Source organism: Fusarium proliferatum (assembly GCF_900067095.1).
Source record: "Fusarium proliferatum ET1 genome assembly, contig: FPRO_scaffold003, whole genome shotgun sequence".
NCBI lineage: Eukaryota > Fungi > Ascomycota > Sordariomycetes > Hypocreales > Nectriaceae > Fusarium > Fusarium proliferatum.
Genome location: NW_022194792.1, coordinates 2,621,984 through 2,648,380, shown reverse-complemented (window position 1 = coordinate 2,648,380; position 26,397 = coordinate 2,621,984). Strand labels below are relative to the sequence as shown.

Genomic DNA, 26,397 nt, shown 5'->3' with positions numbered 1-26,397 from the left:
TAGGCAGCCGTTCCACTTGGAGCCATTCGCGGAATGCATTCATGTACAATGAAGCGGTTGGCTGCAGGCTGCAACTCATTTTAGGCGAGGCCTAAGTTATTCAGGGCAGCTCTAGCCTCTAGGCCCCTCTGAGCCACATGGATGGATCCACTTCAGGAATATGAGGTACCTACTGTGAATCAACCTCGGCCAGTGTAAGCTGGGGCCAAGAATTTTGGCCTTGTCTGGTTAGTTAGTTTACAAAGTGTTGACCCTTTGATAATCCTTTAGATCAATCTATCTATCAACAGTATACATACCATTGTAAAACTCAATGTCGGTGAAGTATGAAAAAAAATGTTGGCGTTCTTCGTAACCGTGACCCATAAGTCCAAGTCTGGATGTACCAGTCCCGTAAAAGAGCCTATGGATATTTGTGTCTTGCAAGACGCATCTTACAGCTGGAACATTTACTAGCGGCCTTCCCTCGATGGGCTTCAACTTCAGAAATCTCAGGCATAAGATCGTGCCTAGAACTGGCTGGTGGAGTGAGAAGCCGGTATATCGACGAGACATGTTGGAGGGAGGTTAATCTATGCGGGACAGTGGCATGGGGACGACGAGATTATCATCATCATCATAATAGCCAGGGGTGTGTTCAGGTTTTTAGCTTTGTGAGATCACCCAAGATCGTCCAGGCACGCCAGGCACAAGATATGGAGGCGAAAAGCTTGGAAAACAAGCTGAATTAAGCTGACGGAGCTGGCTCTTAAGCAACCAGCCACCAAACGCAAACTGGTGACGTCCTGAGAAGAAAACTTCGACTTGTCGCGACTATGGAGTATGACGCGTGAAGGTTTGGCCAATCGGGCGGTTCCACTCGCTTCAAACGGTTCTGCTTCCACAAGCAAGAATCCCACCTGCATTGCTTTCGCAGCTAATAAACTGGTTTGTGCAACAGCGGTCACGTGTAACCACTCCAAACCTGCCTCCGGATTTTCCTTCAAAGGTCTGGTCACATTCTGGTCCGTCCAGGGGAGTCCTTTTCAGGTGTAGCGCCTGTAAGCATTCGGGCGTAGTGCTTAAATAGCGCAGCAGCCAAGAGCTGACCACTTGTCCAGGTGTCCTGTGTGGAGCCACCTCTAGCGAAAACAGTGCCCAGCAACTGATGGCTACAGTGGATACGTCCCTTAACAGCTAGCGGGGACCACCTCCAGCCACGCTCAGAGTTACCCCCCAGCCTTCCATTTCTCTACCAAGCTGGAGTGGACGGGAGTGGAGTGCAGTGTGATTCACAGAGCACCTCACCTCAGTCACCCACCAAACCTAGAGCCCAAACTAAACAAACCAATCCACCTCATCCACCGCCGACCGCATTCCTGACCTTTGCATCCTGTCTCGCACGTCACCCTCTCGACCATCAAAAAAATCCTCACCTACAGATATCAAACTCGGTTTCCCTCTTCGAACGAGCCTTTCCTGTGTCGATCTTGGTTTTTGTTTGTCCACCCGCTCGCAATACACGGCGACTTGGCGACGGTTTTCTTTGTTACTATTATCACCACATTTCGCTTCGCTTCTTCTCACACATTTGAATACTTGATCAGCGATTCGCACAAAGCGACTATAAACGCATCTGCACCATTCGCGAAGCCCTTTCCTACGATTCGTCGATTTTTTTGTCTACTTTTCTTGACGCAGCTTTCTCCTCAAACGTCACATTGTCACGCTTGAAGGATATGCTATTGTATGCGGGGAACAATTGCCATTGACAATAATGACTACACGCAATTGACATCGCGTCTCCAACAGCCAGGCCAACCAACACGATTTGCCAAACTTTGGCCGAAGCATATAGATTGCGTACTACATACAGCAGCACATTCACTACCATGGAGCCCTTGCGACTTAAGCCCAGACAACCCATCGAGGCCGACATAGAGAATTGGGACGACGATGACTTCGTGGTAGAAGGCGACGATTTATCCTTCCGCAGCCCATCTACTGCCACAAACAATCCTTCGCGACCATCTTCTTCAAGACGACGCGATTCTGGGTCATCCCACTTTTCATTTAGATCTGAGCTTGAAGGAGAAGAAGAGCAACATGTCCATATCCCGGGAGATGACGAGAAGTCAACGCTGGATGCCATCGCCGCAGCCCAAAGTGCCGGCATCCCATTACCATCAAATGTTCCATCTTCTGCTCTCATGGGAGGTACTATCAAACGTCTCGGTGGACGAAAGATTCGCAAGATCATCCAAGACGATTGGGAGAACGACCTAGAGATCCCTGACTCTTCACAGGGCTTGAAGATGAAGAAGCCAGAGCCACCCAAGTCTCCCGAGACCTCGCGACATGTCAGCTTTGGATCTACACATACTAGCCCTATGAGCTGGGGTAACTCACCCCCTACTTCTCCCTTTGACAAAGTCAACCGACGTGAGTCTACTCAATCAATCCAGTCTATACAAAGCATGCAGTCTATTCAGTCTGCCACAAGTAGTCTTTCTGCCGCCATAAATCTGGATAGATTTAAGGACGCTGATGACGACGACGACTTTTTTGGAGACGGAGGAGATACTATTAGAGCCTCCAAGAACCGTCTACTTCCAAAACCTGTTTCTTTTATCACACCACCTACTCCTCAGAGAGAAGCCAAAACCTCCAACCCGGAGGATGATTTCGAGATGGATCTTGAGCTTCCATCAGACGGAAAACTTAAACTTTCCACCAGAAAGGAGATCCCCAAGACACCTTCCAACCAGTCAGAGGATCTGGACTGGGGAGAAGGAAGCTTGGGCACTCGATATGGTGGGACCAGACGAGACGCTCGCTCTGCCCGAAGCTCGGCGGCTTCTGCGCTTAGCCCAAGTGTGTCAAGTTCCATCACTGCTGAAAGTGAGGATGAAACCTTTGATGGACTTATCCTTCCCCCAGGGCCTGTCAACTGGACTGAGAGGCTTCAGCAGAGGCGGAAGAGTCGATCGCCCAACCGCATCTCTGAAGAACCTATTGTACCCGCAAAGACGATCCCAGCAGCTGAGGCCGACAAGCCTGATTTTCTTGACGGTCTTGACCTCGGCGAAGGAGATGTCTTTGATTCGAGCAAGCTCACTCTACACAAGAACGTCAGAGTCAAGGAAACACGACCGGCGAGCCCTGCTCGACCCAAAGCGGCAGTGTCGCTCACATTTACACACAAACCACTCAATTCAACTCGGATACCTCGGTTGAACCACCATGAGCGAACACACTCAACATCATTGGAGCCTGTCTCTGAGAGTGGCGGTCCCATCCCGCAGCGCACTCGTCGCTCTCATTCTAGATTGGGTCACTCATCCCAATCCTCTATCGTCAGCCTGCCAACTCCCACTACAACCTCGCCATCTCATGGACTGCCGCCCACTCCACGCAGGAGGGAGGTTAATCTTCGCACCTCTACAAATTCACTTCGAACTGAGCCGACAACCACTAGTGCTCAGCTCCTTAAGCAGAAACGCTCCCTACCTGCAATTCGTGGACCGGCCAAGCAGCCTTCCTACCGTCATGAGAGACCTCCTTCAAGGTCGGAGAACAATCGACCATCGTCTGCTGTGAGGCCAAAGACTCCCACGGAACGTCAGCGACATGGAGCGACAGATAGCCCGGCAACCGTCCGCAAGTCTCACCTGCCATTTCTGCCTGCCGGCGCTTCTCAGTCACAGTCCCAGCACGTTGCTACAAAGCAGACCCGCGGATTCCGTCGACATGATTCAGACAATTCTATCAGTTCTATTGACCTCCGCCCTAACTCTCGTACACTTTCCCGATCGACAATGCGATCGCCCAGTCCGAACCATCGTCACCGCGCCACTGCCGATACTTGGGAGCGTCTGAGCAAGCCAAAGAACAAAAAGAACTTCGGCGATGGCCACGAATTGGACGGCTTTGATGATTTGCCCACATCTAAAGAAACCGAGACGAAGTACCTGAAGCAACCGACGAGCTCAGGACCAAAAGTTGCTTTGCGTAACAAGCTGTACCAAAACGTTCTGCCAGACAGGAACACTACTATGTCTCCATCAATCCCTCCTACCCCTCGACCATCTTTCACTCCTCACTTTGCTCGTGACACCGCTGCAAGTAGAATTGCCCGGGAGACTGCGCTGGCTCAACGGGTACCTAGCAGTGGCCCGTTGACGCCTCTAAGCTCCCAGCGTGTCGCTCACCTCTCATCGCGAGGCAATCTGACTCCTACCATCCCTCAGTCAAACATTCGATCGAGAAAGCACAAGCGACCACAACAGACCAAGCCACACCTAATCTCAAACTTGAACAGTGGCAAAGAGTCGAAGAGTCAGTTTACCAGACCTCGCGTTGATACTATCGCTAACAAAAACTAGTGGTGAATGGTATGTTCTACAATGCAGATACCTACAGATGGGAAGGCAATGAGAACGCCCTCAATGTTTTTGAACCCCTTATACAAACACCTACTCAGGCTGTTGTCTCAAGCAATACCCGCGAGAAGGAAACGTCGACACCTCGTCCTGCACTCATTACCAATATTAGCGCGACCAAGGGCGTTCAAGTTGTCGGTGGCATGGTTTTTGATCCACAGAACATGTGCTGGCTTAAACTTGATAATCCTGCTAAAACTACCTCTGAGACCAGCGACACTATGGATGGCTTCGACGCGCTGGACGACGAAGACGTTTTCAAGGATATCCCTGACTTGGAAGATAACACTGCCGACGATGAGGGCGTCCAGGGTCGCGTTAGCGATATCAAGGATGAGTGGCTCGTCGGCGAAGAATTTGATGTTGGGCCTGAATTCATCAGGCGACAGCGAGAAGAAGAAGATCGGTGGAGGAAGAAGTGCGAGAAATGGATCGGCCGAGGATCCAGAGATCGCGAAACTTGGCGTTGGACGATACGCGAGCTTGTCTCACAGTTTGACGATTTGGCTATGTGAGAAAACTCGAGCCTCGCGGCTCTTTACCCTTCTTCGGCATCACTGTTAAGCAACAACTTTTAATACGCACACTCACCATGCCGAGCAGTTGTGGATACACACAATATGGCAGAGTCACCTACACGATTTATGGAACAAACAACTGATGGTCATGAAAGGGATTACGGCTGGATACCCCGGGTGGTTTGGGTCGACATGACTCAGTCTGGTTTTTTGGTATTTTTGTTGCACTATTTGGTTTTGTTTTTCTTGCCAGCGCCAAAGGGATATTGATGACGACCATGTACTATATGGCAAAAAAGGGTTGGGCTGGCTTTGGGTTCTGGGGAATGATAGAAAAAAATGGCGGCCAGCGGCAAACCCCCTTACGGCTGGGAAGCTGGGCTATTTAATGACGAGATGAACTTTACGACCTGCTTTATTACCCACAACATTCTTTTGTTCATTTCTTTTGTGGTCTAGTTAGATTTTATATCAAATGAGATGCCTATAACAGAACGAGAATGCTCCTTGCAGTTGAAACTGTTGCGATATGAATGGACTCCAAACACTTTTGTTTATTATCTAGCGTATAATATAAAAAACCCTCTACATGAACAACACTAATAGTCGTCAAACTCATACCCATTTTTAGAAAAAGAAACTCCCGCGAATGGTCGAGCAGTTGGTATCTACTTCTGCTTCGTCATCTCCTTCTCCTTCTTTGCCTTTTTGCTGTTACTTTTAGGATCCAGACCCCTTCGGCGCATGGCATTCCTTCGTCCTTTCTCCATGTACTCCTTATCCTCTTCCTCGTCCCAGCCGCCAAAATCGTCGTCGGGCTTCGTCTTGCCTGTCTCCTCATCATCTGTGGCGATAGGCGTTCTGTCGATGACCTCGTCTTCATCAGCGGGGCCAGTAGAACGGTCACGAGCGTTGGACGCGTTGGCGGGCGTGGGGCCGATCTTATGGAACTTGGCAACGAAGAAACCGTCCACGTTGTAGGTATGAGGGTAGTATCGGCGGGTGTGGCGCATAGAGGGATCGAACTTCTTGCCCATGTAGCTGGTGAAACCCTCCTTTCCAAATGCGAGGCCAGCATCGACGAGGCGAACATTGGGGCGACGAGAGAGGGCGTATTGAACGACTTGTTCGTTCTCCTCGACGGTGACGGAACAGGTTGAGTAAACAATGTAACCGCCCGTCTTGGAGCTATGGTTGACTGAGTCGATGGCGGCGAGAACAAGCTGCTTTTGAATATGGGGGAGTTGCATGAAGTCGCGCTCTGTCTTGTTGGTCTTGACACTAGGATCCTTTGCAATAACACCAGTTCCAGAGCAGGGAGCATCGAGAAGAACACGGTCGAAGCCGCCCATAGGCTTGGGGAACTCACGGGCATCATAGTTTGAGACAATGACGTTGCGCGTTCCAAGACGGTGAATGTTACCGATAAGACCCTTAGCACGAGCCTTGTTAGGATCGTTGGCCACGACGATACCGGTGTTCTTCATCATAGCAGCCATGTAAGTAGTCTTTCCACCGGGAGCAGCGGCCATATCAAGCACGCGCTCGTTCTCCTGGGGGTCGAGAGCCATGCAGGGCAAGAAAGAGGAGGCAGCTTGGAGGATGTAGTGGCCGGCAAGATACTCAGGAGTAGCACCGAGGGGTACGCTACTCTCGAAGACCTGGAGGCCAACCTTGGACCACTTTCCGACGGGCTCTAGAGTAACGCCACGGTTGATAAGAGCCTGGGCAAGATCACGACGATGAGTGCGCAGAGTGTTTGTGCGAATGACGACAGGACGGGCTGACTCGTTAGCCTCAAAGAAAGCAAAAGCCTCACGAGGGGTGAAGAGGTTGAAGAGCTTCTCAGCGAGATACTCAGAGTAGCCATAGTAAGAGCAAATATCCTTGATAAGTTGTGATGTATACTCAACTCTTGAACGTCCCTCCTCGGACAGGTTGGTGAAGTCGTCGAGGACGCGGATGGTTTCGGTGATTCTTGTTCGCAAAAGTTGCAGGTCGGGGGCTAGGAGGGCGTTTGTCTTCTTTGAGAGCTCATCGTCGCTGTCTTCGTCGGACAGAATGTGAGGCTTGTCTCCGTGGATGTTGGTCTGGAGAGCCTCTTGTGCCATCTCAGCCTCAGCTTCGGCAGCTTCCTCTGCCATTTGAGCATCCAATTTCCTCGAAAGACCCGCGATGTTGGCGGCTGTGAGTTTCTCCTCGGCGTCGGACTCGTCCTCGTCCTCAGAGAACATAGCCTTCGTGTTCTTGCCTCCAGCATCTTCGTCAGAGTCGAATACAGAATCATCGTCGTCTGAGCCGAGGAAATCGTCGCCAAGTCCGGCGCCGCCCTCCAGATCTGAATCGCCCTCGAGATCTTCAAGGTCAAACTCATCGTCCATCTCCTCATCGGACACGTCCTCCGGCGCCGGCGCCGGCGTCGGGGCCTTCTTGCTCTTCTTCACCTTGCCATTGGCCTTTGGTTCTGGAGCAGGCGCCGCAGCTTTTGCAGCCTTGGCAACTTTTGTCTTCTTGACATCCTTCTTAGCGGCGACGCCATTTCTCTTGGGCTCGGTGACCGTCCTCTCCTTTGTGTTGGTCTTTCGCTTCTTCTTCTCGGGCGCCTCGACGACGGGATCGACAGGTAGACCGGCCTTGCGCTTAAGTTTTGCAAAGTGTTCCTCGGAAAGGGGTTGAGGAGGACCCTGCTTCTTCATACGACGTCCGACACCCATTTTGAAGTGAAAAGAACAACAATTGAAAGGTTGTCAAGAAATTAGTTCGACCGAAATGCAAAACAGATCTGGTCTTGGTTCTTGGGCCTAGGAAAAGTTACAATAGATCGCGCCCCGCCGAAACTTTTTTCTGCGCGCGCTGCGATTGCCAGGGTCGGATAAGCGGCAGAACTTCGTATCGGATCGCGGGAAAAGTGCCTTATGTAATCGCTGGTGGGCAGCTTGAGCTTGCTCTGTTGGGTGTGTTCAATGACGATAGTTGATGAAGCTGGCTAGAACCTACTAACTATTGAACAGTTTCCATTATTGCAAGTTAGAGACTCATAGCATCTTCACTATACTTCTAGAGCCCTATAAATTCGAAAGACTCCCTCTACTATCCTCCAACTTTCTCTCCCCTCCATTCACTATCGCCGCTCAACCCCGCCCCCGTCGACCCAGTTAACAGTCTACCACAACGAAGCCATCATCATGTCTGAAATCGCTTTCGCCCAAACATTTCTGGCGTCGCTGGAGTCGCGGCCTATCCGACTCTCTGCCGACCATGTCGAAGACCCCAAGACTTACCCTGCTCGGCCACCTGTACGGACTTCATACTCTTCCTCCAGAACACATGCTAATGCCAGCTCCAGTACATCATCCCCCGCATGCCCAAGGCCATGAGTAAACCCAACAATCTCGCTCCCGGTTCCGAACGAAGCATCACTGTGTCACTCAAGTCGCTTCGTAACCCTCCCCTGAGCATCAAGCTCACTTCTCAACCCCTAAACACCTCAATCCTGGACATCAAGGCCAACATCGAGAAGCAGACAAGGATACCCGCCGCTAAGACTAAGTTGTTGCACAACAAGAAGCCTATCCCTGATAGCAAGATTCTTAAGGATCTACTAGGCGAGACGGATATGTCTATTGAGTTTACGGTAATGGTTATTGGAGGCGCCGCTGCTATTCCACCAGAAGAGCCTGAGGCCACCCCTGAGGCCCAACCCGTAGGAGCCCAAGCCTTACAGACGGGAGCCTTCTGGAGTGACCTGAAAGGATTCTTGATGCAACGACTAAAGGACGAAGCTGAGGCCGAACGTCTCTCTGGGCTTTTCAAATCAAGTTGGGAGTCGAGTCAAGCAAACCCATAGAAGGCGACGATGTTTAGAAGCAATAAGAGCATGACAGAGACACTCGAATAGATAGATGATAAAATGCCAATAGTTGCCACATACCAGCATGCGGTTTTATTTCCCGAGGTACGTACGATACATGGTCAGTGTCGGCAATTGTGCGAATTCAGGTCTCGCCCCCAGAAGCAAACTCGCTGGTTTGCGTCCCTGGAGGAAACGAAACATGTCATGATCTCCACGCGTTTGTTCCACCCCCTCACTATGCACTCCTACTCATTTGCTTGTTTTGGTGTCTCAACTCTTGAAACAGCCATAGGTATGTTCAAATTCCATGTCCACCCGCTTCTATATGGGAGCGCGGGCGGCGATTGGGTAGTCGGTGACAGCGCGCTTAACCAGCAAGACCCTTGCTGACGGTCTTGAGGATGGAGTCGTATTCGATGTCATCAGTGTCGTTGGCCTGGAGCTCGGTGGCAATGCCAGTGAGCGATCGCTTAAGAGCCTCCTTGGAGGAAGCGTAGATCATCTTGGGCTGCAGTTGGGTGTTAGTGGGTGCCCGAAGGAGACGCGTTGCCAAGCAATATCGCTTATCTACATACCTGGATACCGGCATCATCGGGAGACCAGGCGATGAAGGTGATCTTGTTTCTGTCCGATTGTCAGCGATTTGGGGGTATTGAATTGGGCCACGTGCAGGCCGGGGGGGGGGGGGGGGGGTACTGCATACCGGATACCATCGCCGGAGGCCAGGCTGTACTCGAAGTCGTAGACGGCGTAACGGGGACCCTTGCCAACAGCGCCCTACAAGAGATGTTAGAATTGGTGACTCGGCCTCATTCTACGTTTGTCGGATTGGCGGGCGTACAGTTCGGCTCTTGGAGGTAGCGTTGACGAGCTTCTCACGGAAGTCCTCCCAGTCACTGTTGTCGGAGGCGTGCTCGACAACGATCTCCTTGTAGTCGTCGGAGAGCTTGTAGACGATGTACTTGTACTTCTTGCTAAGCTTCAGGTCGTTGAAGGCAGTTATGCAGTCCTGCGAAACGGTGGCACTGTATTTCGAAAAAGCAAAGCTCAACGTTAGCGCCGTTGTCTCAAATAATGCTGTCTAGGTAGCTGTTGCGTGTTTGTGCCCCGCGCCAGGCGTCATAATCATGGTCGAAGGGGAGGGGAGATGAGCAGCGAAGCGAGGCTCAGCCGCGGGGAAGTGAGGATTTAATGGGCGCGCGAGGGTCAAATAGCTGAAGAAGAGAGCGGCAAGACGAACCCGGATTGAGACTGTGGATTATCATTAGATTCAGGGTATTTTTTGGCGGCTTTATAGGGAAGCTTACCATGATTGCGGTCTACGTCAGGAGACGGGATGTTTAGGATGAGGGGTGGATGGGCTGGCGGGGAGCTCTGAGTTAGCTATAGACCTCAAGTACAGGGTGTAAGAGGATGAAATTGTGGTTGAGGGTGGAGGAGAGCAAGAGGCTCTCGGCGTACGTACAGAGTGGATTGAAGTGTAGGAGAGAAAATCGACAGTCTCACGATGTAGAGCGAAGCGAAGCAAAAGGACAAAGTCGATGGAAACGGGCGTGAGAGTGAGTGGGTTGTATCTCTTGGGTTAGTTCGGTTTAGGCGGTAGAAAGAGAGAATTGCCTTGTATTGTCCCATAGAAAGGCGGGGCCGTTGCGGGAGAAACTTGAGTCGAGTCTCCCCTCTCTTGGGTACCTACTCTTCTCCTCTTGGTCTTGGTGGGGGGTTGCCTGTAAGGATAGCTTCACGTGACTGGGCAAGAGTGTATGTCAGTAGAACATCGCCTAGGTACAGGCAGGTGAGTAATTAGGTACTGATCTAGTTGAATACGACATGACTTATACTGATATATTTCATGGTTTGTATTTACACCAGACTCTTGTCTTGCGTGGGTTGGTATGTAACAGTATCTCTCACTTACGAAACCGTCTATTGTTGGCATCTGTTCTTGAGACCGCGAAACTCACCCTTGTCGTAACTCGTCATCTCTTGTCTGTTCACGCAACAAACCCCTACCCTGTCTCGGCGACTCGGAGCTTGCCTTACACAAGAGACCCCATTGTAAACAATCAATTCTCTCCATCAATATAGACATATTGACATTTTGCTAGCACTACCAATGTGAAGTCACATACAAGATAAGAAACCAGGTGTTTCAATGTCTTTCATTCTTGCCTCTCTTTTTAACTTTTAGTATCTCATATCTTTTCATGCTAATGCTACAATCAATGCTATAATACATGGCCTTCGAAATCTAGCCTGAAAATCCGCAAGGGGTATGAAGACAAATGTCGTGGTCCGACAACCGATAGAGAGGAGATGAGCTTGCAAGACCACTTTACCCGTCCCAAGATAACACGCAAACCATGGTGCGCCATTCATCCGTCCAGCTTTTTTAGTGATACAGCACAACATAAAGTCATATCATTCCGTCTTTTACATCATACCTCCCATACCGCCCATTCCTCCCATGCCACCCATGCCGCCCATAGGAGGACCACCAGCTCCCTTCTCCTCGGGGGCATCAACGATGGCAACCTCAGTGGTGCCCAGAAGAGAGGCAACACCGCTAGCATCGATGAGACCAGTGCGGACGACCTTGAAGGGGTCAAGGATACCGGCGTTGATCATGTCAACGTACTCGCCCTTGGAGCTATCGAAACCCTTGTTGAAGTCACCAGCGTGCTCGTCAGTGAGCTTACCGACAACGACGGAGCTCTCAAGACCGGCGTTCTCGATGATGGTTCGGGCAGGGCGTGTAATGGCGTTCTTGACGATGCTGACTCCGAGCTGCTGGTCGAAGTTGGCAGTAGGAACCTCGTTAAGAGCGTGGGCTGAGGCCTTGATAAGAGCAGTACCACCACCGGGCAGGATACCCTCCTCAACGGCGGCACGGGTGGCGTTCAGGGCATCGACGAATCGGTCCTTCTTCTCGCCGACCTCAACCTCGGAGGAGCCACCAACCTTGATGACGGCGACACCACCAGAGAGCTTAGCAAGACGCTCCTGGAGCTTCTCCTTCTCATACTCAGAGGTGGTAGGGTCAGCAATGACGCCACGGATCTGCTCGCATCGCTGAGCAATGGCGTCCTTGCTGCCGCTGCCGTTCAGGACAATGGTGTCCTCCTTTGTTATAGTGATAGAACCGGTAGAGCCGAGCATGTCAGGGGTGGCCTTGTCAAGCTTGATATCAAGCTCATCAGTGAAGACAGTACCGTCGGTGAGGATAGCAAGATCGCCGAGGATGGACTTGCGGTTGTCACCGAAGCCGGGGGCCTTGACAGCGGCAACCTGGAGCTGGCCACGGAGCTTGTTCAGAATGCAAACAGCGAGAGCCTCACCCTCAATGTCCTCAGCAATGATGACAAGAGGTCGTCGCTGCTGTGTAGAGACCTCAAGAGCAGGGATAATGTCCTGAACAGCAGAGATCTTCTTCTCAGAGAGAAGGATGAGAGGGTTCTCAAACTCGACCTTCTGGGACTTGGTATCGGTGATAAAGTAGGGGGAGACGAAGCCACGGTCGAATCGCATACCCTCGGTGACTTCGAGCTCATCGGCAACGGTCTTGCCCTCCTTGCAGGTGATGACACCCTCCTTGCCGACCTTCTCCATGGCATTGGCAATCATCTGGCCGATGTGGACATCACCGTTGGCGGAGATGGTAGCGACCTGAGCGATCTCAGCGCTGGTGGTAATATCACGCTTGTTCTTCTGGAGGAACTCGACGACGGCCTCAACAGCAGCCTGGATACCGCGGCGGAGGTCCATAGGGTTGCAGCCAGCGGCGACGTTCTTGACGGTCTCGGAGAAGATGGCACGGGCGAGAACAGTAGCGGTGGTGGTACCGTCACCAGCAACCTCGTTGGTCTTGGAAGCAACATCTTGGAGGAGCTTAGCACCGAGGTTCTCGAACTTGTCCTTGAGGCTGACAGCGCGGGCAACGGTCACACCATCTGTAATAAGTTAGTTGAAAGCCTGGGAATGGTCAATGAGGCTTCTACGAACCCTTGGTAATCTTGGGAGATCCAAAGCTGGACTCAATGAGGACGTTTCGGCCCTTAGGACCGAGGGTAGTAGCAACCGCCTTAGCTAGGGTATCGACACCAGCGAGGAGAGCAGCACGGCCCTCAACACCGAACTTGAGCTCCTATACAGTGAATTAGCATGAGATTGGAATCTTGTGACGCCGCAGTATCATCATACCTTGTGAGCAAATCGGACCTGCTGGCTGAGGCTGCCAGCTCGGTACTTGGTAGCCGCTGAGGAGAGGACGGAAGCCCGAGCCCGGGTGCTCAATGCGCGCTGCATGATTGTGGAATTAGGAAGGGGTATATGGGGAGAATTACAAGCAAAGGAGAAAAAAGAGAAACGCTCGTGAGGAATTCGACCTGGGGATGTAGGACGGACGAGTCAGAATCAGATTCAGAGGAGGAGAGGGTTAGAGTGAGGGAGACGAGAGGTTGATATGATGGCGACTGAGAAGCTCTCAAAAAAATGGAATCGTCCCCGTCGCTCGGAGTGTCGGTCTCGGCAAAACCCAGCTGCGAGGCTAGCCCTGATACGTACTAGCGCCGCCGGCCAACGATTTCTACACCTTTCCAACGACGTCTGTGAGACTCGCTGCTAAATGCCCTGGAAGGCCTGAAGATGGGGCATTCGAAGGCCTGGAACTCCTATTACCGGCGCCGTAGCCGAGGACGCTATACAGAACTGGCTTTTGACGGATCACGAGCGGCTTTCGATCTCCAGACCGAGACTCTTTTGCTCCACGGTGAACGACTCCACTGCCCGATGTTGCATGACAAATGGCCCATCTGGGGTTCGCTCGTTTTCCATGGGGCTCAACGGTGTAAGCTGGCTGGATAGATCAAGTGAAGATGCCGAGACTGTGCTTACACGATTTGTGTCATTAGATGCCCTATACTCATGAGATGACTGGCACTAGATAATACAACATTCAGAGATCGCAGTAGTAGTACTCGACATGGTCACATCTAACTCTATAATGTCTTCCAATCGTCCAATTTGGCGAGGAATATAGGATTGACTAACCCAGACAGAAACCACAAGCTAAAGACGCCACAAGGGCAGCGACTCAATACCTTCAGATTGGGGAGATCGAAACTGACGTGGACAGTGAATAGTTGAAGTCAAGAAACAACCGTGATGTTGACAAGTGTCACATGAGTCATCATCGCATTGGATATACCATATAACCTCCATAAAACAACAGAGTCTTGATTAAGACTAATCAAAATGCGAAAGCAATCGAAGTTCTATTTGAGTACAGCAAACTCAATGAGCAAAGCAAGTGTCAATCAGACCTTGTCACTACATACATCAAACTGATCAAATGTATTCCATCCCAAGACAGTGAGGTCTGCTACTACTCTGTTGCTCGTCCCTCCAGTCATTCACGAAGAGATGCGCTGGCGCTTGAACTTGCGCACCATGCGGTAGAGAGATGATCGCTCACTTCGTTCGGCCCTAGCGGAATCAACAGCGACAGCCTTCTTTTCCTGGGCCTCTTCAACCGGAGCGCTGTTGGTTTTGACATCCGGCTGCGGGTTGGCGATAGCCATCTGCTGGATTTGAAGAGCTTGCTCAATGAGCTCGCGAGCTTGTTTTTGGGAAGCTTCCTCAACAGCGCATCGGATGGTCTCGGGGAGTTGTTTCGACAAGTCGACGAAAAGCTGGTTGGCAGAAGCGAGGGTCTGGGCGGTAGCCTGGTTGTTATAGATCTGAGGCTCGATAAGGTTACTCAAGTGAGTGACGGAAGCATCCATGACCCTATTTTGCTGCTCTAGGGTGTCGTTCTGCTTCTTGAAGAAACGGCTCTGTTCCCGAAGGCTAGCTTTGTGATTCAGAAACATGCTGTGCTGCTGCAGGAAGAGGTCATTCTGCTGGTCCGCATGCAGCTGGAAGAGAGTGCTTTGCTCCTGAGCCTGGTGCTGAAAGACATCGGTTTGCTGTCGCAGGAGACCGCTCTGCTGTTGAACAAGACTGTTTTGTTGCTCGGTCTGTCGCTGGAACATGTCATTCTGCTGCTGCAGAAGGGCAGTCTGCTCTTGGAAGACCTCGCCTTGTTTCTTGAGATTAGAAACGTTCATGCGGAGGGGTCCAGTGGCATCGGAGATGCCCTGCTCGATAGTATGCTCGACCATAGAGCACATGTCATCGTGGGGGTCGATGAAGTCTTGCTGAGTAGGGTTGGTGACCTCACGACGCTTGAGTATGGTATTACTAGCGTTGTAGTATCGCTTCTCAGCTTCCACAGCTTGAAGGTAGTGGTCAACTCGACGAGCGACTTCTTGGTCAGTCTCACGCTTGAGAGATGCCTGACGGACCTGGATGCCGAGTGCAACTTGTTCGCGGAAGTGGAAGTATGACTGAGGAGCAGGGGCAAGTTGGTTACCACGAAGGCGTCGAAGATAGATGAGCGAATTGTAGTCTTCAGCAACAGCATTGGCATCGAGAGTAGACTCGTTGGTAGGAGGAAGTTCTCCGTTGCGTCTGGCTTCAGCAACTTGGAGGGACATCACCTGGAGCTGACCAAAGCTATAGACCTGGCCGTTACGCATGGTAAACGCAGAGGTAGAGTTCCAGTTGTTGTAAGGGTAGTTGGGAGTCTCGGGCCGGGAGAGGAAAGCCTCAATGGGCGACTCGGGGGGAGTGCTGTCCATGTTTGAGATGCTACGCTTGGTGGAGATGCCACGCCCGACGGAGCTCATAGTCTCAGCTGTGGTGCCGCTTTCACTGGGAGCGGTCTTGCGATTGGCAACCATCTTCTCAAGATTGGCGACAACAGGAGACATGGGCTCATAATCAGGCATTGTCATCTCAGCATCAAACTGGGAATCGCCGTCCTCAAAAGTGAAAGAGAGCGGAGTACGGGCTGGAGTAGGACCCAACATGATGAAGATTTGTCGAACAGCAAGTAGCGAAGCTCAGAAGATGAAGCAGAGGTGTTGTGTGCTTTGGTATAAGCAAAGGTTGAGGTGAGTGTGCCTTGAGAGAATGAGCTTGAGGTAGCAGAAGAAGAGCACTTTACTTACAGAAAGAGAATCAACACTCAATTTGTCTTGAGTCTTTCAAGAAGAACAAGAAAGGAACGAAGCCTGCGATGGAGTTCGCTGTTGCAGAGAGAATGAGTGTTGGAGGAAGAGTGAGAACTAATGGTGAGTGTGGGAGAGGGAAGAGAAGAGAGATGATCCCCCCCCATGAGCGTAGAGGAGACCATGCATGTCCCCATCCACTAATTGACGGTCCCAACTGCAATAGGAAATTCTGGCAGAATTACTATTGTTCAATGAATGCTCAAGTGTGACAATAGGAGGTGCATTTATGGAGTGGGGCTTGAAGCCATCACTGGCAGTGCCTGGCAGACGGCGGGAAATGTAAAGTCGGGCTCTATTAGTGGCTTTAAGGATGCAAGGAATTTAATTGAATGTAATGTTCAATCGAATGTTATTTCTGGTGAGTACCTGATATCGTGCTTACGATTTGGCAGCTGAGGCTAGGTAGAAGAAACAGATGTGGATGGGACGGATGCTCATCCACCCTTGATACCAAAAGGCATTGCAAGCTCAAGTCACTACTAAGAGGCGAATATACGAGTGTGTATAATTGAGTGTGATCATGTGAATTTGAAAGCACAGATTCGTTTCTTTCGTTGTTACTTGCATCTCTTGAGACTATCCTCGATCCATGATCCTGATACCCCAACTTTGCGCATACGCTGTCACATCCTAATCAGATATCTAGCTGTCCATGAGATCGGCAAGACAAAACCCACGCTGATGCTACTGTTCCAAATGTTCATATCACCATGCATTGGGTAGTTGGATCTGGGCTTAAGAACCATCGGAAGCAGGCACATCTATCGTCGAGGTTAGTAAACTACCGTGACCGAAACATCGAGGACACATACCAGAGAGCGAGCCAGTAGAATCAGCCGATTCCTTCTCCTCTTCTTTCTTGACCTTGCTCTTGCTGGTAGGGGTCTTGGGCTTCACATCTTCATCGTCTTCAGACTCCTCCTTCTTGGCCTTGCGAGGAGTGGCTCGCTTCTTGGCACTTCCGGCGCCCTCGGCCTTGGCCTTGCGCTTGGGAGTTGAGGGGGCAGAGTCGGCCCCATTGCCGTTGGCGAGAGCACCAGGACGGCTGATGCCGTGGGCCTTGAGCATTCGCTCGTATCGCTTCTGACTGTTGCGTCGTGGGTTAGTGTTGATGATGGGGGAAGGGGGAGGGTGACTTACGCAGCGGCCTTGGAAACAATGTTGAGCTCCTCGGCAACAGCCTGGAAGTCAGGCTTGGTTTGTTAGCAGAGCAACATGAGACAAAAGATGGATCTGGACTTACTCGACCGTTGCTGGTATGTCCGATGCAGGACACAAGGAACTTGACCTGATCTGCAGGCTCTTGCTTGGACATCGTGGCGGTTGTTTAGGCTATGAGAGTGAGCGATGAGTCCGGGATGAATCCAAGTTAAAGGGTCAAGGCGAAGAACATATGAAGGGTTTGTAGACTTACAGTGTTTGAGACTGATGTGGTCGTCTAGTGTTGTAGTGCGGTTGAGGTGCGATGATCAAAGGCACAAAACTCAGATGGTGAGAGATTGAAAGAAATTATTCGGGGGAGACGAGACAAGACGAGTCTATGTTTGCTTGGAGTAAACAGAGCAGGGAGAAAAGCAGAGAGGGACTAGAGGGCGGATGTGGCAGCAGGCAACGCTTATTTTGGGCAAATATCAACATCAGACGAAGCGGCACCTACCAAACAGCACAAGGAATACTGTTTGTGCATTAGCCGGGCAACTAAGCCCTGTGGAACAGACAATTCGTATATGGAACTCAGATATGAACAACTGAAGCTCGTCGATGCCGGAGCTGTGCCCACTTGACAGTGTCGCCAGCTGCCAGGTTGATTCCCTGGCTTAAACACCATCCAAGGATCAATACTGCATATGGGCATTGCTACGAACTTTATTTGGCATAATAAGTATACTGAGGCTTCCTTAAGGAGGTTGGTCTATGAATATAGAAACGATAGATCAATCGTAAAAAATAGCAATATTCAGGGGTAGGCCAATGTGGTAACTCATGGAGGACAAGCCCAGGCCAGCGATAATATTGCCCACAAGATATGGATGAAGTTACCCGAAATTTTAGCTCGCTATGCCATGCCAATTATGGTCTGAGAAGATTCCATCCCAGCTTTTGATGTTGCAGTGCCAATCCACCTCTCGTCCACTCTCCCGCCCGCCCAAGAAGAGTGGATGAGATTTTACTCTACAGATTCTGATCACGCCCCGAAATCACATTGTAGCCCGATATTAATTAGATATGTCTCAATGTCTCAATTTCATTTCAGTAGTGCCTCCAGATATTGACTAGCCAGATCCTTTCAGTATTACCGCTAGACGTGTTATGAGGTTCTCATGAATCTTCCGGGCATAGTCGGCAATACGATGTCCTTGCTCCCATCATTTCATCCATTAGTTGGTGTCATCGTCCTCAGCCTCAGCCTTGATCTCCTTCTTCTCCTCCGACTGAGCTTCCTCCTTGATTTCCTCGTCATCCTCATCGACCTTCTTAGCAGATTTCTTGGAGGGGCTGCGAGTAGCGTTGGTCTTTCTGGGCTTTCTCACGGCAGCAGGAGACTTTCTCGGGCTAGAGGTCGAGGCAGAGGACTTGCGGGGACTGGGACCAGCTCCAGCGCCATCGCTACGCCAGCCATGACGGACGGACATCTGACGGAAGCGCTCTTTGGCGCACTTGGCATCCTTCAGGCTGACAGTGTTGGCAACAGCATCCCAATCGGCGTCAGGCTTTTGCGTCATATTGTCGAAGATCGCCTTGATGAATCGGAGCTCACCATCAGTGAGGCCGATGGGGGAGCCATCCTGGTCGGTACTCTTCTTGGGAGGCATGATGATTGATCTGTGGTGAGGTTAGAGATGATCATGAGGATAAAATAATTAGAAAAGTGACATACTTGTTGAATGCTTGGAAGATGTTGTTTGTGGAAAGTGTCAAGCTTGTCAAGCAATGAAAGTTGCTTGCTGCGTGTTGGCAGAGGAGTGTGGTGGAGGAGGAAAGGTCGGGACGGAGAGGGTGGGACCATGGGTTTAAATATTGGTTGACTACAGTGAAAGTCCCAGGGCTTTGAAAAGCCTGTATGTGCAATAGTTAGGACAATGGGGTGGAATTTGGCGAGTTGGGTCGGTGAAGTGAATGAGATAATAGCTTGCAGTGTCAGGGCACATGCAACGAGAACAGGCAGTGAGAAGGGCCGAAGTCCAAATCTCGCACACTACCTAGGTATGCATAAAAGAAAATGGATAAGTTGGGGTCCTATTGAGTGTATCTATGCATTCCAGCCTGCAGATTCATCTTTAACACTGCATGATATCTTCATTTGAGCTCGGGACCTCCAGCCTGGCACTTATCAACTGCCAGTTGGGTTGTAAGGATATATCACTACAACTTATTTAAGGCGAGTCACTAATGCTTGCAATTAATTTTAGATGTGCTAGAATTATGACTTCATTCTGTTGTCGTGATACTTGGCTTGGTATGATGTTGCCATAGCTAAGTCCTCAGATCGTATATCCACTCTGAATCCCCCAAATCCGACTATGAGCAACCATAGCAGATCATAGTATGGATCTGAAAAGCCCGAAACATTCTCTCAGTTGTGGAATTACTGTTGGAAGAAGGGGAAGTTGGCGGGGTCGATGTCATCGTCCCCGAGGTCTTCTTTCTCTGGAGTCTTTTCCATCTCACGGTCCTCAGCCTTGATTCCGGCCTTGACCAGCTCGTCCTCATCTTCATCGCGCAGGAGGATAGCCTCAGCCTCTTTCTTGACCTTTGATTTGCCCTTGCCGCTACGGGGAGTCTTGGCGACTCGAGCACCAGCGGTCTTCTTGGGAGTCACAGGACCGCGGCTGGGAGCAGTAGTCTCAGTAGAGATTCCGAGCTTACGCTTAACCTGGCCGAAGCGAACCTGTGATTCTTGAGTCAGTATACGAAAACAGATGACAGATTTGATCATGAGATGAATGCGGCGGCATGGGCAGAGGAGGAGGATGGCAACTCACCTTGGCGACATCGGCATTCTTGAATCCAGCCTCAGAGGCGACAGCGTTCCAGTCAACATCAGCCTTGTTTCGAGTGTGCTTGACAATGCTGAAGAAAAGCATAGCTTCGGCGGCAGTGGGCTCTTTCTTATTGTTGTCGGCCATGGTAGCGTCGTGCTGTGAATAGCATTAGTCTGATAACTATAGGTACCTCAGGTAAGTGTCAGGTATTCCATACCGTTGTTTTGAAAGTGAAAGGGGGTGTGTTTGGTTGTTGGGTGTTAAATAAAATGGACAAGGTACAAAGTAAGGCTGGTGTGGAGGAGATGAATCTATGCGCGGAGGAGTGATGCGAATTTATGCCTAGATCTTAGGGAAGAAGAAATCAGAAATTTAGAGAAGTCTAGGAGCTTCAGTAAATATGCTGTCAGTGCTGCGCTATAAGGGATAAGTTGAAAGAGCTAGCAGGTACACCAAATAACTGCAGCGCATTATAATGGCGGGAACTTGCTCCTAAGACTGAAGCCTATGGTTCTCTTATCACTGTAGTTGTGCTGTTAGTGAGGTTTGTCTGTGTTTGGCACTGCTTCTGAAGAGCTATGCCACTACCAAGTGTTAGTCAGATGAACCAGCTTCTGCCGAATCAGAACTGCAATATCACACTTGTATGTAGCTGGTACGGTCAATACAATATGAGTGTGGGCACATGCTGTGTAGGAATCGATAAATGATTCTCTCAATTAGACTGTGAGTAAAAGTGCTAGTGTACAACTTCCAGAGCAATATATAAGTATCAGCCAAGCAGGCTTCCAGTTACTGGCATTCTTTTCATCCTTAAATTGATGTTGATCCTGGTAGAGACTTATGATAAACGTCTTTGCTGGATCAAAGTTGGAAATTGTGTAAAGCAGAACCCTGACAGAAGGACATAGGAAAAGCAACCATATCGAAGAAGCAATTGTCATTAATTCATAAATCAAACGCAGTCTAGCAAATCACCATTTTGTACACAAGCAACCCTCTATCCGTGGGGTTTCCATGCTTTCAGTGTGGGTATTAAAAAGAAGTGTCGTTGAAATGGTCAGACCATTCAGAGCCGCAATCTGGCATGGGAGGAGCGCCATTGAGATCAAGGGCAGCTGGGCTCTGTGCATCGCCGAGAGCCGAGTTGTAAGATGTCTCATTGCAGGCGGCGTCAAACGTATGAAAATGGGACTGCCCCATGGTCATGAAGTCATGCATCGCTGGTTGGGCCATGAAGTCAGGGGGACAATCCATCGAAGGACCAAATCCATTCCGCTGTCTGGTGTCTTCGAGTGAAGCAGGGTTTATGGAGAGGCCTTGTTGCATATCATCACTGCAAGGGGTGAGGAATCGAGAACTGCAACCAAAGTCGTCCAAGTTGTCGTTGAGGAAAGGGGAGGAAGTAGACGCGGGAGAGAACTGTGCCATGTATGCATGTTGGTTCTGTTCTTGCTTGATGATAGGGCTCTGGCGAACCTGGGCATAAGATGAGACACTCGAACCTGACTCAGAATTGCCGATGCTGTTCTTCTTGGGTTGTTGGGTCTTCCTTGCCTTGGTCACACGAGACTTGTCTGTAGGGTCGACAGGACGAGTTCTCTTCTGTGGTTGAGTTCCAAGGACGGTGGTCTTGAAACGAGCAAAGCGCATCCTCGCAGCATGCCCATTTGTGATGGGTTCGATGAGAACAGGGTCTTGAGCGACTTGGTTCCAGTCGATCTGGGGTTGCCGCCGTTAGGAGGAGAAGCAGAGCAACGTTCAAAGTAGGATAAACTCACGTCTTTAAGGTTCTTCTGGTTCAAGATGGCCAGGAGAAACCGGGCCATGGCGTTCTCGCTATTGGGAGCCATCGTGGATAGACTTGATTGGTGTCAAGGGGAGAGGGGGAGAGGAAGTGGCGTGTGGCGGCGGAGATAAGGCTGTCGAGGAGGCAGAATGAGGAGAAGTGGAAGGAAGTATATATAGATTAGAACATGAAGTGGAAACTTTAGGCAGCTTTGGTTGATAGATGCCTTAGGTGAGCGTGAATTAGCTTTTCGGGATGAGTATATTGACCGAAAACGAGGCTGTGCGTTTTCAGATCAAGACTTGATTCGATGGAGTCACTGTAATCGTGAAACCTAATGTCGTAAATTCGATAAGAGGGAATCGGCAAGGCTGAGGCGCACTCAGATACAGATCGAGTGGACGAAAAGAGTTATTGATGAGTGGGTGATAAACGATGTGGCAGACGTTGAGGGTTTTCTGGCCAACGAGGCGGACGAGGCGAGAATACAACAGGCCAAGATAGTGGCCTCGGCGGGAAACCCGTCGTTGAAGAGGAGGGTCAGCTGAGCGACGAGTCTTTTATGAAGGCATGTAGCGTATGGATTGCCTTTTGAGTACAGAATTTGGAGTGTTGATGAAGAATGTGGATGGCACGATGCAAAGGTGATGTGGCACGAGGGCACAAAGAGGCAAGCGGAGGAGGGAAGAGATGGAAGGAAGGAAAACAGGAAGGGATCCGTATTATATGTAGTTAGGTAGTGCCCAACTACCTACAGTACCTATGAGTCGTCTGGGCTGTCTGCTAAGATCCAATCCAACCTAAATGTGATGCCACACACACCAACTTACATCCATATACATACACCTACACACCTCCTGTCCCGTCTCTGTGGGGGACTAAAACCAGGCAGATACAGGGGGGACCGAGCATCCCCGTACAGGCACAGCATGGATCGTGCAATGTGCCGTAATGCGCTGCGCAAGCCATTGAGAGAAAATGTCTGAGAATGCTACGATCCATGATGCAGACGATGCTCCATAGTTGCCTGTTCCTCCTGTCGGGTCCAGGCGATCCCTCCCGTTGATGGAAATTGGGGCGCGGTCTGCGCGAACACCGCGTAAAGTGGTTGATGACCCCCCGCTACACCCACTAAATTTGAGTCTAAGACCGCCGGGCCCCAGCGCACCATGGCCCCTGTCTCCAGGGCATGGTGTGCTGCAACCACTACAGCTCACGGCGCCGCAGGTCCCATGGAAGAATTACTTCCAGATGAGATCTCAAAAGGAGAAAAGAATACGTGATTGATCAATTGAGACAGTGGCATGCTCACTCTCAATTTGAGTTCATTTGAGACTGGAATGTAAAAGTTTAAGTGGTTTTGCTCAAAACCGGTCTAGCTGATATTCCCCTCTTTCTTCACTCTTTTAATTCTCGTAAGCTGAAGGTTAGTAGCCAGCCAGCGGCAATTGACAAGAGCAAGTTTTCTAAATAGGCACATCAAGACAAGCTAAAGCATACCCGAGCAGGGGTTGCAAGCCTAGGAATGGGTGAAACCACAAAGTGTGACTCATTGCGCGGGTCACCGACGAATAGTTAATAGCACATTGGGCATACAGCATGCAACAACGCAGGGGGGAAACCACAGAGGACCAGGTTGGGCGACTTGGCGATCCATGGCGATAGATATCCTGTTCAGATGGCCTCGTGGTATTTGACAGGCAAATATCCAATTGGTTGGGGGAATGAATTGAGCTTGAGCTCAAGCTTATTGGTGTGCAGCAAGCTCAAACTGGATGCAAGTTTGAGCAGACTGACTACCAGGCACTTTACTTGTGATGAGACGAGAGACATCAGAAAGAGCAAGGATCGGGGTCTCGAGGCTCAAGAATGAAAGAAATTGCAGCATGCAGCCGATCCGCCGAGGTTTGCTTTGCCTGTTTGCCTCTTGACGCTCAGCTGAGGGGTGTAGCCTAGAAAAAAGTTGATGGTCGCAATCCGCCACGACGATGATGAAAAGCAGCAGTTCAACAACCGCGAGAGCTTTGGGAGTCAGGAAAATTCTCGAGTATATAAAACACAGCTGAAACAATCGTATTTGACAATTATGAAAGCTTTCATGGTCGTGTAGAGCTCTCGAATCAATGTCTGGTCGTTATGGAGGGCATGAGATGAAGTGGGTGGGAGACGCGACGGGCGCGCAGTTGGTGGGACCTTGCTCAGACTCATCGGGACAGGAAATGGGAACGAAAGCACGTGAGGGGACCTCGTAGCCCGTCTCCACTTCAAGTCATCTTTTCTTGTTCCCCCCTGAAATCCCTTGCTTCACTTTGTGGCGCAGATTGGCGGGTCCCCTCTGCCATTCCGTTACGGATACATCCATAGCAGCCAGATGATCTAACGTTGAGCTGGACTAATCCTCTTTCGGTAACCGTTTGTTTACGTTGGCATCAATGGGTTGTCAACGAGATTTGCTGGTCTTTCTTATATTAGGTAGGCTACGTATAGATAGAGATCCTAAGTTTTCTTATCTCTCTTTGCTTTACCATCACCAATCACAGAACAACATTTGATATGCATACATGTTTTGCTTGTCGTTGTCAATCTCAAAAGCTGATTCAGTTTATTATTTTGAGTTTGTGTGAAACTGAGGTATGTACATTGCAACGACATAGGTACAAGTCATGATGCCGTCTGCCAAGAGAAAGGATTATTGCTGGACAACGTTGGACTCGGCATTGTACAAATCTAGGCGAGCAGTCGAAAAAGCAAACATTCATATATGCCTACCTAGACAGAACATCTAGGAAAAGCAAAAGCTCTCGAGTTCATCATCCAATGAATGTCGAATGATAAGGGAAGGTCTCGACTCGGAAACAATATTCATCCGGATCCCGAAGTGCCCTTTGTTCTCTTCCCCGGGCAATGTATGCCAAGAAGACCGGAAGCTTGGACCATCATTATCCCCCCCCAACCTCGCGCCTCAGCGGGCTCCCCTTCCCTTAGCAATTTCTACCTACACTATCAATTTTCCCATTGATCCAGCCGTTGCCTTAACAGCGTCTAACCATCTACAGTCGCGTTGCCGCCTTGTAACCCATCACTCTTTGTCACGTCGACAATTGCTCTACTTCCGTTGAATTCAGCATGAATAGTAAAAATTGGAATGACAGAGCTGACAAAGACTTGTTCTTTACTATTCTCTCCGTCAAAAACATTGGCGTCATAAGCGGCTCAGAATGGACCACCATTGGTAACCATATGAGAAGTCTGGGCTATGGCTTCACCAATGAAGGCTGCCGGTGAGTACTTGGCTTTATTACTGTCATACTTGCCTGCCTATCTATACGTATTTGCTTTGCCATTCTTCACATCGTTATCATCATTTGCTTATCACCATGTATAATTCGTGCTGGTGGTCGTTACGCGTCAAGTTGGCTTATACCTGAGTCGCCCGTTTACATCCACTTATGATCACACAACACAATACTCAACTCACCTCATATATACAAATAACCCTACCAAACTCTGTCCAACTTCTCAAATAACACAGCACTAACACGTATCTAGTCAACATTTTCAGGGGCTTCGCAGAGCTCAGAATAAGGCAGAGACAGCGGGACCTAACGGCGATATTGTACGTAGGAATGATCCGACAATGAATCCGATCACCCGTCGTCCCGGCCCTGGGAGAGGTCGGCCTAGGAAACAGCCTCCTGTTCCTGTTCCAGGAGCTGGAGAAATCCCTACCGATCAGCCTATGCCAGTTGGTATCGTTCCTGGGCCCAACCCCGTACCTCCTTACCCCCATCCTCATCCCCAGACAGTCCAATCTTATGGTGTTCCTCTTGGCAATCATCAAGATGGCGCTCATCTACCAGCTCAACCTGCTGCACAGCCTGGCAACATCTCTCCCGCGATTCCTACTCAACAAGCTCCTCCCCCCAGCAACGTACCTCATGTTCAGGGTCCGATAACTTACCCAAGTCCCCCTCGTGCCCCTGACACTCCTCAGGCGCCTGCTCATCTTCATCCCCTTCAGCATGTACAATCCGGTCAACCTGGACAACAGCCTCAGTCCGAACAGCAACCTCCCCTTGACCAACAGCTCCAGTCAGAGTTTCAACCTCAACCAGATCAACAAGGCGAACCCGAACAGATTTCACAGCCAACTGCACAGCCTCAGCCAGAGCAGGAAAACTCAACTGAATACCAATCCCAGGATGTTTCCCAGGAAGCACCTCGGGAGGCTCGTGAAGTAACCGATGCAAGTGCTGCATCTCAACATGCACCAGTTGGGCAGAACGACGCGGACTCTCAAGCTGCTTTGACCTCGGAGCCACTGCAGCATCCTAACGAGGATATCGATGCTGATGGCGACGCCGATGCTGACGCTGATGCTGACGGCGAAGCGGATATCGATAATGATGAGCCGGCCGCTAAGCGGCCACGGTTAAGTTCGCCTGAACCCCCTAAGGATACCGATATGGATGATGAAGCTGTCTTGGCCCTGGCGGCTCATAATGGGTCGACAGACTTTGCTTCCGAGTAAGTTTTGTGTCAATGTTACCATTAATGATCTGCCAACTAATCCCCTTCAGTTTTGCTACTTATGGTGAGGCATAGCAACCGGCTTTGCTTGTAGAATAACATTGATACCACGGGCATTGGCGTTAAAGACTAGGGATTTCTTAAATGGCCTTTGCGTTTGCAAGGGATGGGATAGAAATGAGCGAGCGAGG

General features: G+C 50.3%; 11 protein-coding genes across 11 annotated transcripts; 3 read left to right on the top strand and 8 right to left on the bottom strand.

The window, feature by feature from the left end:
• Window positions 1–1,871: 1,871 nt before the first annotated feature.
• Window positions 1,872–4,936, top strand: FPRO_06178 (uncharacterized protein; the record flags this gene model as incomplete). Its single annotated transcript, XM_031228937.1, has 2 exons — window positions 1,872–4,317; window positions 4,365–4,936. The coding sequence occupies 2 exons, from the start codon at window positions 1,872–1,874 to the stop codon at window positions 4,934–4,936; spliced, it is 3,018 nt and encodes a 1,005-aa protein (XP_031079224.1).
• A 671-nt stretch (window positions 4,937–5,607) lies between these two features.
• On the bottom strand, window positions 5,608–7,653 carry FPRO_06179 (putative nucleolar protein; the record flags this gene model as incomplete). The annotated part of the gene is made up of 1 exon (XM_031228936.1): window positions 5,608–7,653. The coding sequence occupies one exon, from the start codon at window positions 7,651–7,653 to the stop codon at window positions 5,608–5,610; it is 2,046 nt and encodes a 681-aa protein (XP_031079223.1).
• Window positions 7,654–8,124: 471 nt separating this feature from the next.
• FPRO_06180 (uncharacterized protein) lies at window positions 8,125–8,786 on the top strand (the record flags this gene model as incomplete). Its single annotated transcript, XM_031228935.1, has 2 exons — window positions 8,125–8,235; window positions 8,286–8,786. The coding sequence occupies 2 exons, from the start codon at window positions 8,125–8,127 to the stop codon at window positions 8,784–8,786; spliced, it is 612 nt and encodes a 203-aa protein (XP_031079222.1).
• A 373-nt stretch (window positions 8,787–9,159) lies between these two features.
• FPRO_06181 (uncharacterized protein) lies at window positions 9,160–10,881 on the bottom strand (the record flags this gene model as incomplete). The annotated part of the gene is made up of 9 exons (XM_031228934.1): window positions 9,160–9,300; window positions 9,368–9,416; window positions 9,496–9,569; window positions 9,634–9,801; window positions 10,033–10,043; window positions 10,100–10,175; window positions 10,258–10,366; window positions 10,486–10,570; window positions 10,833–10,881. The coding sequence occupies 9 exons, from the start codon at window positions 10,879–10,881 to the stop codon at window positions 9,160–9,162; spliced, it is 762 nt and encodes a 253-aa protein (XP_031079221.1).
• Window positions 10,882–11,222: 341 nt separating this feature from the next.
• On the bottom strand, window positions 11,223–13,094 carry FPRO_06182 (putative heat-shock protein hsp60; the record flags this gene model as incomplete). The annotated part of the gene is made up of 3 exons (XM_031228933.1): window positions 11,223–12,739; window positions 12,792–12,933; window positions 12,990–13,094. 3 exons carry the CDS (start codon window positions 13,092–13,094, stop codon window positions 11,223–11,225), a joined length of 1,764 nt encoding a protein of 587 aa, XP_031079220.1.
• Window positions 13,095–14,200: 1,106 nt separating this feature from the next.
• On the bottom strand, window positions 14,201–15,700 carry FPRO_06183 (uncharacterized protein; the record flags this gene model as incomplete). The annotated part of the gene is made up of 1 exon (XM_031228932.1): window positions 14,201–15,700. The coding sequence occupies one exon, from the start codon at window positions 15,698–15,700 to the stop codon at window positions 14,201–14,203; it is 1,500 nt and encodes a 499-aa protein (XP_031079219.1).
• A 939-nt stretch (window positions 15,701–16,639) lies between these two features.
• On the bottom strand, window positions 16,640–17,219 carry FPRO_06184 (uncharacterized protein; the record flags this gene model as incomplete). The annotated part of the gene is made up of 4 exons (XM_031228931.1): window positions 16,640–16,665; window positions 16,717–16,991; window positions 17,045–17,097; window positions 17,148–17,219. The coding sequence occupies 4 exons, from the start codon at window positions 17,217–17,219 to the stop codon at window positions 16,640–16,642; spliced, it is 426 nt and encodes a 141-aa protein (XP_031079218.1).
• A 1,063-nt stretch (window positions 17,220–18,282) lies between these two features.
• Window positions 18,283–18,717, bottom strand: FPRO_06185 (uncharacterized protein; the record flags this gene model as incomplete). Its single annotated transcript, XM_031228930.1, has 1 exon — window positions 18,283–18,717. The coding sequence occupies one exon, from the start codon at window positions 18,715–18,717 to the stop codon at window positions 18,283–18,285; it is 435 nt and encodes a 144-aa protein (XP_031079217.1).
• Window positions 18,718–19,490: 773 nt separating this feature from the next.
• Window positions 19,491–20,031, bottom strand: FPRO_06186 (uncharacterized protein; the record flags this gene model as incomplete). The annotated part of the gene is made up of 2 exons (XM_031228929.1): window positions 19,491–19,793; window positions 19,888–20,031. 2 exons carry the CDS (start codon window positions 20,029–20,031, stop codon window positions 19,491–19,493), a joined length of 447 nt encoding a protein of 148 aa, XP_031079216.1.
• An 891-nt stretch (window positions 20,032–20,922) lies between these two features.
• FPRO_06187 (uncharacterized protein) lies at window positions 20,923–21,740 on the bottom strand (the record flags this gene model as incomplete). Its single annotated transcript, XM_031228926.1, has 2 exons — window positions 20,923–21,609; window positions 21,669–21,740. 2 exons carry the CDS (start codon window positions 21,738–21,740, stop codon window positions 20,923–20,925), a joined length of 759 nt encoding a protein of 252 aa, XP_031079215.1.
• Window positions 21,741–24,802: 3,062 nt separating this feature from the next.
• FPRO_06188 (uncharacterized protein) lies at window positions 24,803–26,281 on the top strand (the record flags this gene model as incomplete). The annotated part of the gene is made up of 3 exons (XM_031228925.1): window positions 24,803–24,957; window positions 25,226–26,203; window positions 26,257–26,281. The coding sequence occupies 3 exons, from the start codon at window positions 24,803–24,805 to the stop codon at window positions 26,279–26,281; spliced, it is 1,158 nt and encodes a 385-aa protein (XP_031079214.1).
• Between the last annotated feature and the right edge of the window lie 116 nt (window positions 26,282–26,397).